The sequence below is a fragment of the Prionailurus bengalensis genome, chromosome C1, assembly GCF_016509475.1.
Source record: "Prionailurus bengalensis isolate Pbe53 chromosome C1, Fcat_Pben_1.1_paternal_pri, whole genome shotgun sequence".
Lineage (NCBI taxonomy): Eukaryota > Metazoa > Chordata > Mammalia > Carnivora > Felidae > Prionailurus > Prionailurus bengalensis.
This window is the reverse complement of record NC_057345.1, coordinates 151,318,151-151,336,591: the sequence shown is the minus strand read 5'-3', so window position 1 is coordinate 151,336,591 and position 18,441 is coordinate 151,318,151. Positions and strand designations below refer to the sequence as shown.

At 37.5% G+C, this 18,441-nt stretch overlaps 1 protein-coding gene across 3 annotated transcripts in view; it reads right to left on the bottom strand.

Moving 5' to 3' along the window:
• The window catches only part of TANK (TRAF family member associated NFKB activator), a 93,732-nt gene that overhangs the window by 56,779 nt on the left and 18,512 nt on the right, over window positions 1-18,441 (bottom strand). For all 3 annotated transcript variants that reach the window (XM_043576890.1, XM_043576889.1, XM_043576888.1), the window contains exon 2: window positions 1,541-1,688. In XM_043576890.1, coding sequence (XP_043432825.1) covers window positions 1,541-1,639 — 99 coding nt within the window. In that variant the 5' untranslated portion in view covers window positions 1,640-1,688. The remainder of the gene's footprint in view (window positions 1-1,540; window positions 1,689-18,441) is intronic.

Sequence of the window (18,441 nt, the reverse complement as noted above, 5' to 3'; positions counted from 1 at the left end):
CATCCTCTCCAGCATCTATAGTCTCCTGATTTGTTCATTTTGGCCACTCTGACTAGCATGAGGTGGTATCTCAGTGTGGTTTTGATTTGTATTTCCCTGATGAGGAGTGACGTTGAGCATCTTTTCATGTGCCTCTTGACCATCTGGATGTCTTCTTTAGAGAAGTGTCTATTCATGTTTTCTGCCCATTTCTTCACTGGATTATTTGTTTTTCAGGTGTGGAGTTTGGTGAGCTCTTTATAGATTTTGAATACTAGCCCTTTGTCCGATATGTCATTTGCAAATATCTTTTCCCATTCCGTTGGTTGCCTTTTAGTTTTGTTGATTGTTTCCTTTGCAGTGCAGAAGCTTTTTATCTTCATGAGGTCCCAATAGTTCATTTTTGCTTTTAATTACCTTGCCTTTGTAGATGTTCTATGGGACTAGTTCTTAATAAAAACCCTTAACTCTTGCGTCTCAAATGGAGTTCCCTATGTAGAAGCACTGCACATGTGTGACTAAATTTTTGACTGGAGGCAGGGTGCACTCTGTGTGACTCCTCACAGGTGGGAAAGAGCATAGGAGGCCTGCATGTGGATCCTTCTAGAATCTGCCTGATGGTTTTTTTATATTAATGATCTGGCTGTGTATCTTTATCATGACACTGTAATAAATCTTGGCTGTGAGCATTACTGTATGCTAAGTCCTGTGAGTCCCTTTAGAAACACAGAATGTATATATGCTATTGGGGACCCCCAAGACACTACTAAATAGTGATATTAAATAAATAAACAAAAACTCTATCATTATCATCTCACAAAAGTGGGGGGCGGATTTTTTTGTTGTTTTTGGTTTGTTTGGTTTTTTTTAGATAGAAAAAGAGAAGAGAACCCACAACAAGCAGGGGGGAGTGGCAGAGGGAAAGAGAGAGAATCTTAAGGAGGCTCCATCCTCAGCATGGAGCCCAATGCAGGGCTTGATCTTCTGGGAAGGGATCATGACCTGAGCTGAAGTCAAGAGATGGATGCTCAACCGACTGAACCATCCAGGTGCCCCACAAAAGTGTGTGTTAATACAATTCTGCCCTATACTCTGATAGTGTGGAAACATGGAAACATAATATGAGAATAAAGGACAGACTTTTGAATTGGATAAATTTAGCATTACAAGAAGTTCATTACATTCTTATTTTTCTCATTTTGCTACAGATCAGTGAAGACCTAATTATGGGCCAATAGCAGACATGTGCCTAGGAACTACTAAGGTAAATTTATGCCTAGAAAGTATACCTTTCCTCCAACTTACCCTCTTTTGCAACTGAAAATTAAAAATTATTCATGGAAGATAATACTCTTTGTGAACTCTTCCCTCTGGTCACAATGTTTTTTTTTAAAAAAAAAACAATAACAATCTTAAATTCCATCCATTAATATAAATCTCCATGTTTTAGTTATTTATAGTTCTTCAAGAAAGTTTCAAACAGTACCATATTTTTTAGTTGCAAAAGATTCTCAAATTCCATTTACCAGAAGAAATAACTTTCAAAACCAAAACCATATACCTTTTGCTGTAGCTCTTTTACTGCAGAATCTCTATCCATACATGCCTGTCGAAAGGCTTCATAAGCTTTATTGAGTTGCTCGCCAATATTTTTATCCATTCCTTTCTGTTCTGTAGCATCACTATAAAGGATGGAGTAAATGACAGGTCTGGAAAATAAAACAATTTAGATAGCTATGAAGTTACACAAATCTCATTTTTAAGACACATCTTAAAAACAGTTCCATACAGTTTATCATGAACGTTATAGCACCAAGTACTATAAAGGTATATAAAGGCATATGGGTCTCATCTAAAATCCTGATTAGAAATGTTAAGAAACCTTAACTTCTACAATTTTTAATATTCTTTACTAATGTTCAAGGAGCAAGTGGGGTTCCAATTCACAAAGATGCTACTTTGAAAACAGTAATCTATAAATGCAACCTTAAAATGGAGAAATATAAAAGGCCATTTGTTATTAATACTTTATTATAGAAATGCACAACAGGATTAACAACGTGGGAAGGGATTTCTTTTTACTAAACGGACAGTTATTCCCACTTACAAGGTGAATTCTTGCTACACTGAAATTAGAGCAAAGTTAAATAGATAATAAATGTTTGTGGATGGAGTTCACACTGCTGTTATCGCAGAGCAATTAAAATGTGTGAAAATGCTCTTATTTTAGCACAAAATCTAGGGAGAGTTGCTGTTGGATTGTACATTAAAAAAGAAAAAATCACATCCCTTCAGTCCTACCCACACTCTCTATTAGTTTTCCAAACTCCCTGCTGTTTTTGAACTACAGGTGATCTACTGCGTGGAGGTAATTTGGTTTTATCATCTCAATTTGCATAACATCTCTAACCACATTCCTTGGCTCTGAGCAGAGGACCATATAATGCTTCTGATTCCTCCTGTCCAGCTGTAAAAAACAACACCACAGGACTTTTCTCTTAATCCTCTGAAAGCCAGAGAATAGATAAAATTCTCTATCAGTCCTAGGGGGCTTGAGGGTATTAAATTATTTCACTTCTTAATGATTGGAAATCCTTCTTAATCTTACACTTTAAGCTTTCATAACATCTTTCATTTTATTTTGGGTACACAATGCTTTAAAAAAAATTTTTTTTTTCAGTATTTTACATTAAAACACAATCACATAGGGGAGCCTGGGTGGCTCAGTCAGTTAAGATTCCGACTCTTAATTTCGGCTCAGTTCATGATCTCATGGTTTGGGGGATCAAATCTTGTTTCGAGCTTGGTGCTGACAGTGTGGAGCCTGCTTGGGATTCTCTCTCTTCCTCTCTCTCTGCAACCCACCCCCCTGCTCATGCCTGCCCGCTCTTTCTCTCTCAATAAATAAACATAAAAAAATTAAAAATACAATTTATATAACATAAAATCCACCACATTAAAGAATACACTTCTGTGGCTTTTTGTTGTACAATCATCACCATTACCTAATTCCAGAACATTTTTTTACAATGTTTATTTTTGAGAGAGAGAGAGAAAGCGTGCAAGCGGGGAAGGGGCAGAGAGAGGGGGACAGAGGATCTGAAGCAGGCTCCATGCTGACAGCAGTGAGCATGATGCAGGGCTCGAACTCACGAACCACAAGATCACGACCAGAGCCGAAGTCAGACACTCAATGACCTGAGCCACTCAGGAGCCCCTAGTTGCAGAATATTTTTATCACTACACAAAGAAGGTAATATTAGCAGTTAATCCCAATTCCCCCCTCCCATCAATCCCCTAGCAATCACTAATCTTCTTTCTGACTCTATGGATTTGCCTATTTTGGACATTTCATATAAATGGAAACATGCAATATATGGCTTTTGTGTCTGGCTTTTTTCACATGGCATACAATTTCTGAGGTTTACCCATGTTGTAGCACGTAATAGTACTTCACTGCTTTTGATGTCTAATATTCCGTTGTATGAATTTACCACATTTGTTTATATGTTCCTCGGTTAATGGACATTTGAGTTCTTTCCATTTCTTGATTATCCTGAAGAAAGTTACTATTTGTGTATGCATACTTGTGTGAATATATGTTTTCAATTCTCTTGGTTATATACCTAGGAGCAGAATTGCTAGGTTAGATGATAATCCTCTTTAACTTTTTAAGGAACTGCCAAAGCTGTTTCCACAGAATGTGTACAAATTTCTATTTCTACTAGTAATATATAAGAGCCCTAATTTCTCTACATCTTCACCAACGTTTATTGTTCATTTTTTAAATGGACACCCATCCTAGTGGGTGTGAAGTGGTACCTCAACAATTTTGATTTGCGTTTCCCTGATGATGTTGAACATTTTTCCAGTGCATACTGGTCATTTGTGTATCTTCTTTAGAGAAATGCCAATCTATCAAATCCTTTGTCCACTTTTTAATTCGGTTATTTGTCTTCATATTGTTGAGAGCGTGCAAGTGGGGGGAAGGGGATGAGGGAGAAGGGAGAGAATCTCCAGCAGGCTCCACACACAGCACGGAGCCCAACATAGGGCTTGATCCCATGACCCCAGGTCCAAGACCCAAGCCGAAATCAAGAGTCAGATGCTCAAAACGACTGAGTCACCCAGGTGGCCCTTCACATTGCTGAGTTGTAAGAGTTCTTTATATATTCTGGAAACTAGAGATTTATCAGATATATGTAATTTACAAATTTTTCTCCCATTCTGTAGATTGTCTTTCTACTCCTTGATTTTAATTTTGATGATGTCTGATTTATCTATTTTTCATTTTGTTGCTTGCTTTTTTTCATGTCATATCTAAAAAACTGTTGCCTAATACAAGCCATGCAGATTTTCATCTATGTTTCCCTATAAGAATTTTATACTTTTAGCCTTATATTTGGATCTTTGATCCACACAGAGTTTATCTGTATATGGCATGAGGTAGGGGTCCAAACTCTTTCTTTGGCATGTGGCTATCCAGCTGCCCTGCCATTTCCTAATGAATGGCCTTGGCATTCTTATCAAAATTAGTTGACCATAAATCACAATGCTTTTTTAAATACCTAGGTAATATTTCAATCCTATCAGATGGTCTTTTCATTTTAAGATACTAAATACACTAAGTCATTTTCAGGTTTAATAAAAACAATTTTGAGGGTTTGTTATGGGAATCAGAATGTTATTGTTTTCTGAATAAATAAAAGAATGGTAATTTTTTTTGGCATTCCACTTAGGAAGTTTGTTTCTACTGCCACCTCTGATAGATACAAAGGACAAAATACTGTTAGGATAACTAACACTGCCAGGATCTCTGACATGCCATAGACACTACAGAAAAATAAATAATATTAACACACAAAGTATCACTTTGAGTACTTTGGACACCATATCATTCAAAGAAGGATTTAAGGCAGCTTATAAAAATACAAGCAAGATAAAAATAAGTATACAAGAAGCGAAAGAAAACAAGGATAGGCAGCTATAGAGACTATAATATACTGTAATATGCTAACGCAGAAATTAGAGGTTTTAAGTAACTAAGTGACTAAGTTACCTATCACTGTCTTAAAAACCTGCATATTGTTAACAAATTGTCAACATACAACACATTTATATTTTAAAATCTGAGACAAACAGGAGCCTTGAATTGGGAATCCATCTAGTTTCTTATTTTGTTCTATCATTGAATAAGTCTGTGACCTGAGTTCAGGGCAAGTAAATCTTTTATTTTTTTTTAGGTTTTATTTATTTTGAGAGCGAGAGAGAGCGAGAGAGAGTGAGAGAGAGAGAGAGAGAGAGAGCATGCACACAAATGGAGGAGGGGCAGAGAGAGGGAGAGAATCTTAAGCAGGTCCTATGCTGTCAGCACATAGCCCTAAAATTTATAGGGCTTGAACTCACAAACTGTGAGCGAGATCATGACCTGAGCTGAAATCAAGAGTTGGTTGCTTAACCGACTGAGCCACCCAGGAGCCCTTAAATCTTTCTGAACCCAAGTTTATTTCTCTCCAATACAAAAAAAGATGTTTGGACTTGATGTCTAAGAAACTTATTTGTTCTACAGTTCTTGAGTCTGTGAGTCTAAAAATGCAGGTCTGCTCCATCAAGAAGGTGCATTCTTGTTTTTAAAAATGTAAATGCAGTACTAAAAATAGCTGCATCATATGCAAGTAAATAGTGTGGAGGCTTTACTTCAGGTCCTTGAATTAGATCACACAAATGTCACTAAGAAGAGTTACTGAGTAAATTCCACATGGATGCATCCTATTTCCTGAAATAAGAATGTGTGGTGGAGAGATACAATTCAGGTCAATACAACTAAATAAATGTTACATTTAATTTCTATCTCACAACCAAGAAGAGAATTGGGTGTTAGATCAGTGACACTGACCACAGAAAAAGTCGCTGGGACCCAACTAATTAAATTGGACAGATTTCAAATATTAACACCCTGAACTTTAAAGCTACTTGTTCCTCAATTTTTTTAAAGCATTTGTTAAGTGTAAAATTAATTTCACAATTTAAGAGGCAGTCACATTTCAATTACATTTTGGTATGCCTTCTGCAAAACTTGCCAGGCTCCAGGGAAATGGTTTTATTTATAGTAAACATGCTCAAACGCAAATCTCATCACCTAAACCCAGGAGATCCAAGCTAGAGCAACCTCTGCCTTGGAAACATTCTTACAGTTATGGTTTTTCGCTCTTTTTTTTTTTAATTTTTTTTTACATTTATTTATTTTTGAGAGACAGAGAGAGAGACAGAGCACAAGTGGGGGAGGGGCAGAGAGAGAAGGAGACACAGAAGCCGATGCAGGCTCCAGGCTCCGAGCTGTCAGCACAGAGTCCGATGCGGGGCTCGAACTCACAAACCATGAGATCATGACCTGAGCTGAAGTCGGACGCTCAACCAACTGAACCATCCAGGCGCCCCTGGTTTTTCTCTCTTAAGTGTATTTTTAGGAAAGCCATCCATGGTCTGGTTTGCTGGCTCCCCTCCATTCTATGAGGAAAAGATTAAGTCACTGATGCCCTAGAATGCATCTGGGCAAGGAGAAGGCAAAGCACCCCTACTCACTCAGGGCAATCCCCTGAAGCTAGGATAGTCCCTACCCACCCACATCTGCCCCTCTGGCAGTAGTTCCTTTTTTCCCCTGGGTGGTTCCTGTGAGAAGGGAAAATGAAGGACAGCAAGTTCCTGTTCTGCCTCCTGGGTCCATTGTGTGCCCACTAGGAGGAGGCACCAAGAAAATCCCTGGGCAGCAGGCTGCTTCCTCTTTCATGAATCCCTTGGTTCAATAATGAAACTGTTCAATAATAAAGAGGTAGCCTACGTAAGGGAGGTAATTTTATCTTTCCTTGGAAAAGTTTCCAAGCTCCAACAAAAGTTTGCCAACTGCTAGGGTCAAACTTAGATTTTAATAAAATATATCCCATTACTATTCAATTCAATTAAAAAAAAAGTTTACTTATTAGCAAGGGGCTTCAGAGAGTACCACATTAGAGTTGTGTTCCTTTTACAAAGTTTTCCCACCAATTCTTTATTTCTTATTATTCACATTGCCATTTGACTGATTAAGAGCTCAGAGACATTAAATGACTTGCCTAGAGCTACAAAGCTGTAAGTGTGCGAACTGGGAATAAAGATTTGAAACTCTTAGTTCAAGAACTGTTTATTAAAGGCAACTGCAAAGTATTCTCCCAGGGTGCCATGGTGGATATGTTCATTTGATGAAACATTGCCAAGGAGGAGCAAAGCCTGTACTGGGCACCACTGACACAGTGAGAACAAAACATACACAAAACCTATCCTCACGACGACATCATTAGCTGTAACTTAAAGTGCGTGTGCACACGGACGCACGCGCGCACACACACACACTCCCTGAGGTATCTAAAGGCCACAAAATTTGGAGAGGAAAGTGGTCACATCTATTTTTGAGGTTTAGGAAAGGCTTTGAGAGGTAGGTAACATTTGCACAGGGTTTTGAATTATGGATAGGAATGACCTCACCCATTCCTTTTATTTGATTATCAAACAGCAGTCATCCTTTCTAAAGTGGGTTCCCAAGGGCTATAAAGAGGTTTTTAGTGTTAGGTAATATTTATTCTTCACTAAAAAAGGCTAGGATAACAAGCATTTCTTTGTGCATTGTTCAGCTTGATTTTTCTGATCATACAACTCTGCAAACCTGAGATAATTCTTCAGTATAACAATGATGGTTACTTACAGAAAGGGTTTATTAGGCTAGTGCTCTTCCCATGATACTTGAAAAGAAGTAACAGTGGGAACGAAATAAAAGGCAAGTCTTGTCCCTTCACTGGACCTCAATTTTCCTTGCTTTTAAAATGAAGGAGCTAAACTATTTAATCTCCTTCAACTTTATGATTATATAGCATTTCCAAGCAAAAAGAGTACAGAAGCGATTGCTTGGCAAGTACAGTGATATATTTTTCCTCATATGATATAGATTTAAAAGAAGTATTCATTTTGTTTTAATTTTTATTATAAACTAGGCCTTGGTTACAAACCAGCTGATATGGCATTTAATTTTAGGATGGCAAGAAGCCTGGAGTCAAGTTACATAGGGTGTCCTGCAAGTAAAGAAATGATAGGATACTGTGAAAGTATGTGATATAAAAAATGTGAAATAACACCGTAAAGACTACTTTTATTTACTTAATAACATTTAAGTATGCCCTCCTAACATTGTACCAGATAGAAGGAAGAAAAGTAAAGGTTCTGGATTCAGATCCCAGATCTGCAATTTTCTAGCCATTTACTTAGCTTCTTTGTGTATTAGTTTTCTTATGATACACAGTTTGTAGTGTTATTGTGCAGATTAAATATGAAGTATGTATATTATCTGTTCCTCAACATCTGTTCTCTTCTCTAGTATTCCTGACTTATAGCTGGTATGGTCATGTGACTATGTTATGGTCATTGGCAAGTAAGTGCAACTTCCAAAAGGAGCTCTTCTCCTCACTTTTTTTTCCCTTCCCCAACTGGACAGGATGTTGTGGTTAGTCACCTAGAACACCATGGTGAGGACAACACTTCATAAGGCTGGAACAACAAGAATGAAGATGTCTATGTCCTTGATACCGTGGAGCTGCCAGATCAGCCCTGGACATCTTATACTTTAAATTGTAGTATGTGGAAGAAATAAAATTTCTGTCTTATTTAAGCCACTGTCTTTGAGGGTCCCTTAAGAGAGGAGGTGAGCTGTATGTTAACTGGTACAACAGTCAACACTAGTTCAGTGCTGAATGCATCGTACATGTTCCTTTTTTCCATGGGAAAGAGACAAAGTCATCGTCTTTGCCTTTTTCTCTAATTAGAGCTTGTAATTTAGTAAGGCAGGCATGCATGAAAATGATTAACCACACTAGCAGGCCAATTATAAATGTGTAAAAAGGTATGATCATATCATATCTTGATAGGGGTCTGGGAAGCACAGGTGGAAACATTTGTGGGAATTCACCCAACAGTTCACTGAAGATTTATTGCATGTAAGTTTTACCTCAAAAGAAGAAAAAAGAACTGCTAAATAAAAGGTGTAAGCAGGATAACAGCTCAAGAGGAAGAACAATTAAAATGAGAGGGATTGTGGAAAGCTTCACACAGGATCTGACACATGAGGATTTCAACTAGTGGAGAATTGAGAGGGAGGAAAGAATATTCACTCTGAAAGAGCAGAGGAATTGAGAAGCCACTAGTATAGTGCATTTAGGGACTGTAGGTATTTTATTTATGAAGTCTAGGATGTGTACAGAGAGGAAGGAGAGGTGAGGGTGTTAAGACAGAAATCAAGGCTACCAGGTATGATTGTGCTGCACTGTAAAAGCCCTAGGGGATTCATGCAGACCATAATTGGAACCCCCTAGAGTTATAGAGTGTGCTAACTGCATTAACTATATGCAGCAGACTCAGTTATGGCCGGATTGCAGTGGACCCTGAATGTTACTATAAGAAATTTAGGTTTTAACCTGCTGACATTAAGAAGCAATGGAGGACTAGGGTGCCTGGGTGGCTCAGTTGGTCGAGTGTCCAACTTTGACTCCGGTCATGATCTTACAGTTCATGAGTTCAAGCCCTGCATTCAGCTCTCTACTGACAGCACGGAGCCTGCTGTGGATTCTCTGTCTCCCTCTCTCTCTGCCCTTCCCCTGGTCATGCTCTCTCTCTCAAAAATAAATAAACATTAGAAAAAAATTTTATAAAAAAAAGAAGTAATGGAGGATTTTCAAGCAGGAGATGAACACATTTTAGAAAGGTAAACTGGATACACTGTGGAATACAAACCTGGAGACAAAGTGAGGATATCTATAGGAAGCTACTGCTGTATTCTGGGTGAAAGATGGGCTTGAACTAGAGCAGGGGAAATGAAAGATGAATGGATTCAAGAGACATTTCAAAGTCAGAATCAACAGGATTTGTTGGCCAAATGGATGTCCACAATACACAGGAATGCAGCATTCAGGTCCCTGCAATTCTAAATCAGCTGGCTTGGGATGGGAATATGCATTTCAATAAGCAAAGCAACCCAGGTGACTTTGTTGAAGATGGTTCACCAGCGATATTTTTCAAAATACCAGGACTTTTCAAAGTCCTCTGATACTGGTAAGTCCTTTGACAGTCAACCAAGCCCTAATCTTTTTACCAAAAACAAACCAACAAACAAAACCCTACATTTTTGTAAAGAAAATAATGGAAAGAGAAAGAAGCAATGCCCATTATTGTATCATTTCATGTCACAAAATGTACACTCTTTTCCTTCCAAATATAAAGCAAAAAAGATAGGACCACTTATTATCTGGACAAGGTCATGTCAGAAGGTAAATAAACTAGGGAATGCATAAAATAGTAAGGCATTTTAGCAGAAGTCTGTTATCTTATACAAAGGCAAATAGGTAGGAATGTTATCCAAAGGGTCTGTTAACCCTTACATGCTGCTGAGTAACAGGAAAAATAATTCTGTCTGATTGTGTGATCTTTTTTAAGTCTCCTCCCTTCTACTCTGCCAAATCTGTGACAATAAAGTAGCATTACTAATGATCTTTCACAAGAGTAGGATGGTTTGTACCTATCTTCTGGTGCTAACCAGAAGAGTCGGGGAAAAAAAATATTTTCAGTAATCTTAAAAAAGTCCCCCTACACAGACCACAATAATATAAGAGATGTCACAGGCTGCACAAGATTCATAAAAGGCAAAGTTGTTTTTGAAAAAGAAGTAGCTAAAATCTCATGAGTTAACAGATTAGGGACCCCTCCAGCATCTCTGAGTCATTTACTGTATCAGAACAAAATAAAACCACTATGAAAGAGCTCTTCTATGAAGACAGTGAAACTTCAGGAGACAGGGGACCTTTTCACAAAAAGGCCTGTTTTCTCTTAAATCACAGTTTAAATTGCTGAGCAGTCATTTAGTGTTGAGAATATTACCAATGATAAATGGAAAAAGGCAAAAGCTTACATAATTATAAAGCTGTACTCAGTGCTCTTAACCACGGGCACAGGACTCCTCAGCTCTTCATAACCTTGTTTTTAATTTCCCTGAGGAACACCTAAAGGCTGCTGGGCAAATGTTTGCAAGTCACAACTTGTTTTATTAGAAGTAATTGTGAGAACTCCAATGGGAAAATAAATAAGGTTTCAGAGATTTCCAGATCTCTATTTCCAGTCATTCCCAAGACGTTTAGGGTGTGACTTTAAATGTATAATATGATAAAAGTTTAAAATCAGATACAATACCATGCAACACACTCTCTCACTCCAACTGTTGGATACTCCTGAAGATAAAACCCCCAAATCCCTGGATATCCTGACAAACCAACCTCTCAAACCAGCATTTGTGCCCAAATTACCCAAGTCTCCACTCTCCTCAAGGCCAGTTTTTCTCAAATGTGAATATTCAGACCAAGTAACACTTGCTGTGCTATCCTACTGTGAGGAAACAAGAGCTTATTAAAAATTTTCACTTTTTTCACTTTCACTTCTTTTTGTATCTGGAAAAAAAAAGATGCTATAAAATGCAGATTCCAAAGTTAATTTTTATTTTTTTTTTATTTAAAAAAAAATTTTTTTTTTCAACGTTTATTTATTTTTGGGACAGAGAGAGACAGAGCATGAACGGGGGAGGGGCAGAGAGAGAGGGAGACACAGAATCGGAAACAGGTTCCAGGTTCTGAGCCATCGGCCCAGAGCCCGACGCGGGGCTCGAACTCCCGGACCGCGAGATCGTGACCTGGCTGAAGTCGGACGCTTAACCGACTGCGCCACCCAGGCGCCCCCAAAGTTAATTTTTAACTGAGACAACATCTTGTGTAAAATATATTCATTTCTTTATTGAGACAATTTGAACATTATAGATCAAAATTAAAAAGCCTAGCCAACCAAAGATAAAATCAGATGTAGGAGTACAGAGTACAAACTTGTTGATAGGTAAGAGTAAACAAGTCATTTAACCTTTCTGTGGACCTCAGTTCCCTCATCTGCCCCAGTTTAGGATGTTTGGGGTAGAACATCCTGTAGGACATGGGTTGACAGAATCATCCAGGGTGATTTAAAAAAAAAAAAAACGGATCAGTAAACACTGTCCAAGACCTCTTGGATAATTTGGGGGGCGGGGGAGAGGGGGAAAAGCGGATGTAAGACAAATTTAGGATCACTGCCACAGGGGGTCAATTCATAACTAGTAAAGCCCTGTATTCTGTATAACACTGTACAAATACGCACCATGGCAGGGAAACAGACTTTTGATAAAGTGTCTTTGTGTTCCACAATGATCTGCTTTTTGAACTGTTTCAGAAGAAGCATATAGAATTTGGAAACAAAAATAGCAGTTGCTAAGGTAGAAGATGTTCTTTAAGAGAAAGAAAGAAAAAGAAAGAAAGAAAGAAAAAAGGTATTTTGATACTTTGGCAGATGGCCCACAGCAATAGCACTCTAATGTTAATCTTGGTTCTGTGAAAATTCCACAACTCATCAGTTTATATGACAAGTGTTTCCTCTTGGAAACACTATTAATGGAAGAGACTACATTGATTGCATTTGCACTGAGGTTCATTTTGAGAGAGAAATTTGAGTGGGACCAAGTCTTCTCCCACCAAGCAGCAATGGCCCTTTCCACTCAATGCTCCCCCTACCAACACCCTAATCATTTCAATTCTATCTAAATTCTCAAACTATCTACAGATAGTTGAGAAAGGACATAGATCTCAATGACATGACTTCATTCCAAAAAGGCACACAGCCATGGACCAAAAAGACAATTTTAGATTTCTGTTTGAATGACAACAATTCCAACAATGAAGGAGGTATTTCCTCACAGAGAACATCAGGGATGGGGGTAAGGATCGATACCTACTGAGGTAATATTGCTTGCCTCACGTGCTTTATATAAAGTACCTTATTTTAATTTTTCTATTGCAGGATCACAAATTGCCTTCCCTTTCTACATAAGGATACTGAGCCTCAAATTTATGTAAGTTGACTAAGGTCAAAGAATTAGAAAATGCAAGACCCAGATAACTCCAGGTCTCTCCAATATGAAAGTCCAATCTCTAGCTCATCTTATTCTAATTTAGTTTTTATTTTTAACCACAGAGATACATATCTATATTTTAATGAGTCAAAGATCTTCACAAGGCTTAAGAAAAACATTAAGTCCCTTGCTCTCTTCTTTCCCCTCCCCATTTCCTGCTTCACCTTGGCAACAATTTTCAGTTCTTTTGGTTCTTTCTGGTATTTATCTCTGTATCTCCAAACATACTAATGTTGCTACTATTGATTTTTCAGTTTTACTTTTCTTCCCACTATGCAAAGTAAGGATTCAGCTCTTTTTAACCCCCCACTCCCTGGCCCTGACCTGCAACTTTATACTCTCCCCATTCTCCCAAAATAGTTATATCTTCTAAAAAGAGGATAGTTAGATAAACATTCAGCTTTTACTTTCTTATAACTATGCAATGTTATTCACTGGTAAGCCATACTATGACTCCTTTCCCTTCCCTGAAACACCTTTCCCTGAAAAAACTTTATTTACTTTATTTCCCATCATACTAATACAATCCATTCAGACACTTCAGTTACTCTACCATTTTCACCTTCTTAGAGGAACTCCCCTTGAGCTTTGTGACTTCAGTCTAGATTTGTTGATCGCTATGCCTGAAGGTAAACCTTCATCTCAAGACCTTCTTTCACCTTGATTTTGAGGATTCCCTTTGTTCATCTCTCTCTCTAGTTGAATCCCTCATTTTCAGTATCCCAAATTTTCATCTTTCTTGTTTTACTCATCCCATTTGGTGGACTAAACCCTCCAACAGTTTCCTGAGAAAGTGTTTGCAAAGAAAATTTTTTGAGACCTTGTATCACTGAAAATACCTTTACTCTACCCTCAGATTTAACTGATAGTTTGCCAGGTTAAAAATTCTAAGTTGGAAGCAATTTTTCCACAGAATTTTGAAAGCTTTGCTATGCTCTCTTCTAGCTTCCATTTGTTTTTGTTGAAGTCTAGAGCCATTTTGATTCCTGATCTTATATTTAACTCACCTGGAAGTTCATCCTTCAGTTCTGGGAAATTTTCTTCAAATATTTTTTGGCCAATTTCATTCTTTCTGTATTCCTTTGTGGGACTCCTCTATCAGGATGTTGATTCTTCTTAAGTGTTACTCTAATTCCTCCCACTCACCTTCTTTTTAAATGAACTTTTCTTACTTCGTAGATAAAATATCTTAAGCTTGCTGTCTTTGGTAACCAATATTATTCTCTAAGTGACAGTTAACCAATCCTGAAGAAAATAAAATAGTAATCAAAGTGGTAGTGCTTCCAGAGCTCTACTGAGGCTGGGCGTATGTGAACCAAACAACATTCCACCACCAATTGCCCAGCTAAACCAGAATAACTTAACTTTGATTAGTTATATATTTTGGGATTTCAAGTTTGAAAAGAATCACCGGCTTATAGGTACCAGATTCCCACCTCCTCCACCCAGAATGATTTATAATGCTTTGATAAGGTCTATTTTTTGTTGAGTAGTAGAGACAATATGGGTGATTTGGAAGGTGGGAAAGGCCCCTCTGCTGGGTTTCCCCCACTGCTGAGACTATTCTACTTCTATGTAAGTGTTCTGCCAGGGTTCACACTTGTGGTAAGAGGGCACTTCAAATCCAATGCAGTTTCGGGACAGGGGGAGGAAATCACCTTGAGTTACCTCTTCCACTCTGTCCTAGAAAAGAAAGTCGCCTGCTTTTCCAACCCTCTGAGGTACGAATAGTAATAAGCATTCACATTCTATTTCAGAAAAGTTGCCACCTTAGCAAAAGAGATAAATAAATTAGTGAGAGATACACCCTGTCTTTTCTGTATTTTAGTTCTGTATTAGCCTCCTTACCCACAATTAGTATCAGAAACAAAAGTACGAGTCAATAACGGGAGTACATACCCTTAAATAAAAGGACATCCTCTGTCTTACATAGTTAGGGTAAAATTTTAAAGACACGCAAAAGTATGTGTGTTTTCCCTACTTGAAGAAGGGAAATGGATAAGAACTGTCACTCCTAACATTTAGTTATAATCATTCCCCACTTTTAAGAGAGTTCCCTAACATAAGCAGCCTATTTCCCAAAATGACAGTTTGCATTTGTAGTCTCACTTTCCAATATACCCATAGCACGCTGTACCTCAACTGTTAGTGTGTTACAGTCAGGCAGATGAAATAATAGAAACTTAAATATCATTGAGCCAGCAGTGTTAGAATTTAGATTTTGTATTTTTTCCATAAGCTGGTGGTTAGCTAAATGCATCACGATAAACAAGGTAAGACAACTCCCTACTCATCAAACCAAAAGCTCCCCAGACCAGGTTTCCATTTTGCTGGATGTTAAAACTTGGTAAACTTTTTGTGCTATCTTTTAAGAGTTGAAAGATTTCACAGCCAAAGACCACACCCATGTATTTCAGCTTTGCTTTACTTCCTTTTTTTTCTCCAGTAGTACTTCTTTCTCTCAGACTGTTTATCAAATTTTGTGAGTTGAAGTGTACAATCAGTGTAACACCAAAAGAAAACCGGACATGCCATGTGGTATTCCACCCCGATGTGAACAGAAACATGGCACTGCTCAGTTAGCTTGCTCAGCTTCCTAAGGGGTATCCTCTCCTGCATTAGGGCCATGTTAAAATCTGGAAATGGTGGGTGGGGGTGAGGTTTATGCAGTTTAAAATGACTGTTTAATATTAAAAATCTGTTTTCTTAAGTCATATAAAGCAGTGCTCTGCAGAATATTCTTGGATGGGGGAACTACAAGAGAAAGAAGACTGTGTGGGAAAGAGAAGCAAATATGAAATGTCCTAGGATCTGTGAGATTTAAACGTTAATCAAAAAGGAGATAAGGATTCTAAAAAACCAAGAAACATCAATATCAATGGAAAGACATTTCTAGTTTAGAGACAGCAAATATATGAAATCATGAAATTATATTATAGTAAATGCTACATAACAAATGGCCATGAACAGTAAATGCATTTAAATATCCCACAATAGTTGATTTTATTCAAGCAATTTGAAATATTTTCTTAAAAAGATCTCAGTCCCTGATTTCTGTCCTTTTAACAAGTCACTCTCCCTAGCAAATTACCTAGTTGTGTTTGTTCTGCTGTTCCAGAGAATAATTTTCTATAACTCATTCTACGCAAATGTTTCAAAGATTCTTATAACTTCTACTTCCTGAGTAACAATCAAAATGGAACTTACATTATTTTTCTTAGTCCACTCAATTCCCAGTTAGTGCCTTACTGAAATGACTTGAAAAGATAGACCTTGTGTTCACAATCTACTTTCAACACTTTTTTTTTTTTTTTTGCAAAGCAAAACTGTTGGTAGTAAGTGAAAGCAACTTCAGATTACCACTGCTCAGTTTATTCTCATAATTTAGTATTGATAATTACTATCAAAGAGAGTATCCCTGTGTAAAAGGAAGAAAACTCAGGTTACTGTCAAGTTACTATACAGGACATCTCCGTTGTGAGATAAATGATTATCATTATTTACTTCCCAGACTCTTTTTCTTAAAAGAGTAAGTCCCTTAAATGTTTTTCTTGGTTGCACAACAATGCAAATGCATTAAACCCTACCAAACTGTACTTAAAAATAGTTATGATGGTAATTTCATGTAATATGTATCTTACCATAATTTAAAAAAATGTTTTATAGACTGGGGATTGAAAAACTATGACATATGTATTACACAGGTCTCAAAGGCTTGTTTTCAGTTTCAAAGAACCTAGTTCCAGTCCTTCTCAATTTTTTTTGAACAGTGTCAAATATTGCACCTAGTTCAAAAGACTGTACACTAATTAGCCATCCACCCACAAGGCAGTTCATTTTATATTCTCTGCTAGCCTTTTTTGAAGATGACTCAGAATCTTGGTCCCAGACTATAAAGAGATTTTTGTTACCTATTCTAGATAATAGCCTCTTCTTTCCCTCTACCTATGACTGAAAACCACAGCAGCAAGCATAGAAGAATGGGGGGGGGGGGGAACACGAGTAAAAGGGAATGGCAGCCACAACATAAATCCTACAGGAACCAGAAACCCAAACTTGTCTTGATATAATGAAACACAAACTAGGTGAAACTAAACAGTAATACAGATGTTTATAAGGTGTTAGAAAACAAAAAACCAAACAGTAGTTAACAGCTAATCAGTTAATGCATCACATCAGAACAGTTAGAATAGTGAAGTTTTATACCACAGGCTATCTATTTTTATTTACCATTTACTTTTAGATAATGAGCACAATTTTAAAAAGCATGCAAAGTCTTTCGTTGTTATAAGGCACACTCCCAAATCATGTCAATAATTATTTTTTTCTAGATTGATACAAAGTCAGTTAAAATACTCCAATATGCAAGCATTCAGATAATGACTGCATCTCTCTGTAAACAGCACTTATGAGTGTCTTAAAGTCCTCCATAGTTTACAGATGTATACTGTTATATGACATTACCCGCCTAAGGTCATATTCTTGACAGTGATCAAAAAGTATCTGGAATAATCATTTATAAAAGGTAATAACTCGGGGTGCCTGGTGGCTCAGTCGGTTGAGTGTCAGACTCTTGATCTGAGCTCAGGTCTTAATTGTAGGGGCAGGAGTTCAAGCCTCGTGTTGGATTCTGCACTGGGCGTGAAGCCTATTTAAAAAAAAAAAAAAGGTAATAACTCTACCAAAGAGTACAAAATACACTATTATCCACATATAAACTATTAGTCTAGAAAAAAGGTGGCCTTTGGTGGTTTGTACTTGTTAAAAGCCATCCCTGTTCTATGTGTGTGCACTTGTCACACACATATCTGGACTGTGTTAATAATTTTCACTTCATATTAAATAAGTACAGGCATGCTGAGCTTGTATGTTTTTTTCACCAACTCATTTTGAAACCCTCTTATGGGATTTGGCTACAGTAGCATGTAAGCTTGGTTATTACCTCTAAAGAAAGAAATTTCCCAACAAAATTGGGAAGCTAATGACAACAAAGTGAAACTGATGCTTTCCCAGTTGAGTGTCACTCCTGGTTTCCTTCAAGGCATAGAAGAACTTGCCCATGTAGAAGCAACACCCTTTACTTTCTTTATAGTATAACTGGAATAGAGGAAAGGACAGCAATACCTTTTATTATCAGCCTCAGTCTACCTATAGCATTTTCTCTGACCATGAGAAAAAAAAGAGGTGGGAGAGAGAAAGGACTAGGATAAACACAGAATTCTTCTTTGTTCTCAACATACGGGTATTTTAGACTCTTTCATTTATTTGGATTTACTCTGAGGAGTTTCTGATTGTTAGCTTTTTTAAGTTCTGAGCCTTTTTCTGTGGATGCTGCTATTTTAAGAACAATAGTACTTTCAGGCCAAGATGGTTTCATGAGTTAATTCTTTCAGATCTTCAAAGAATAGAGA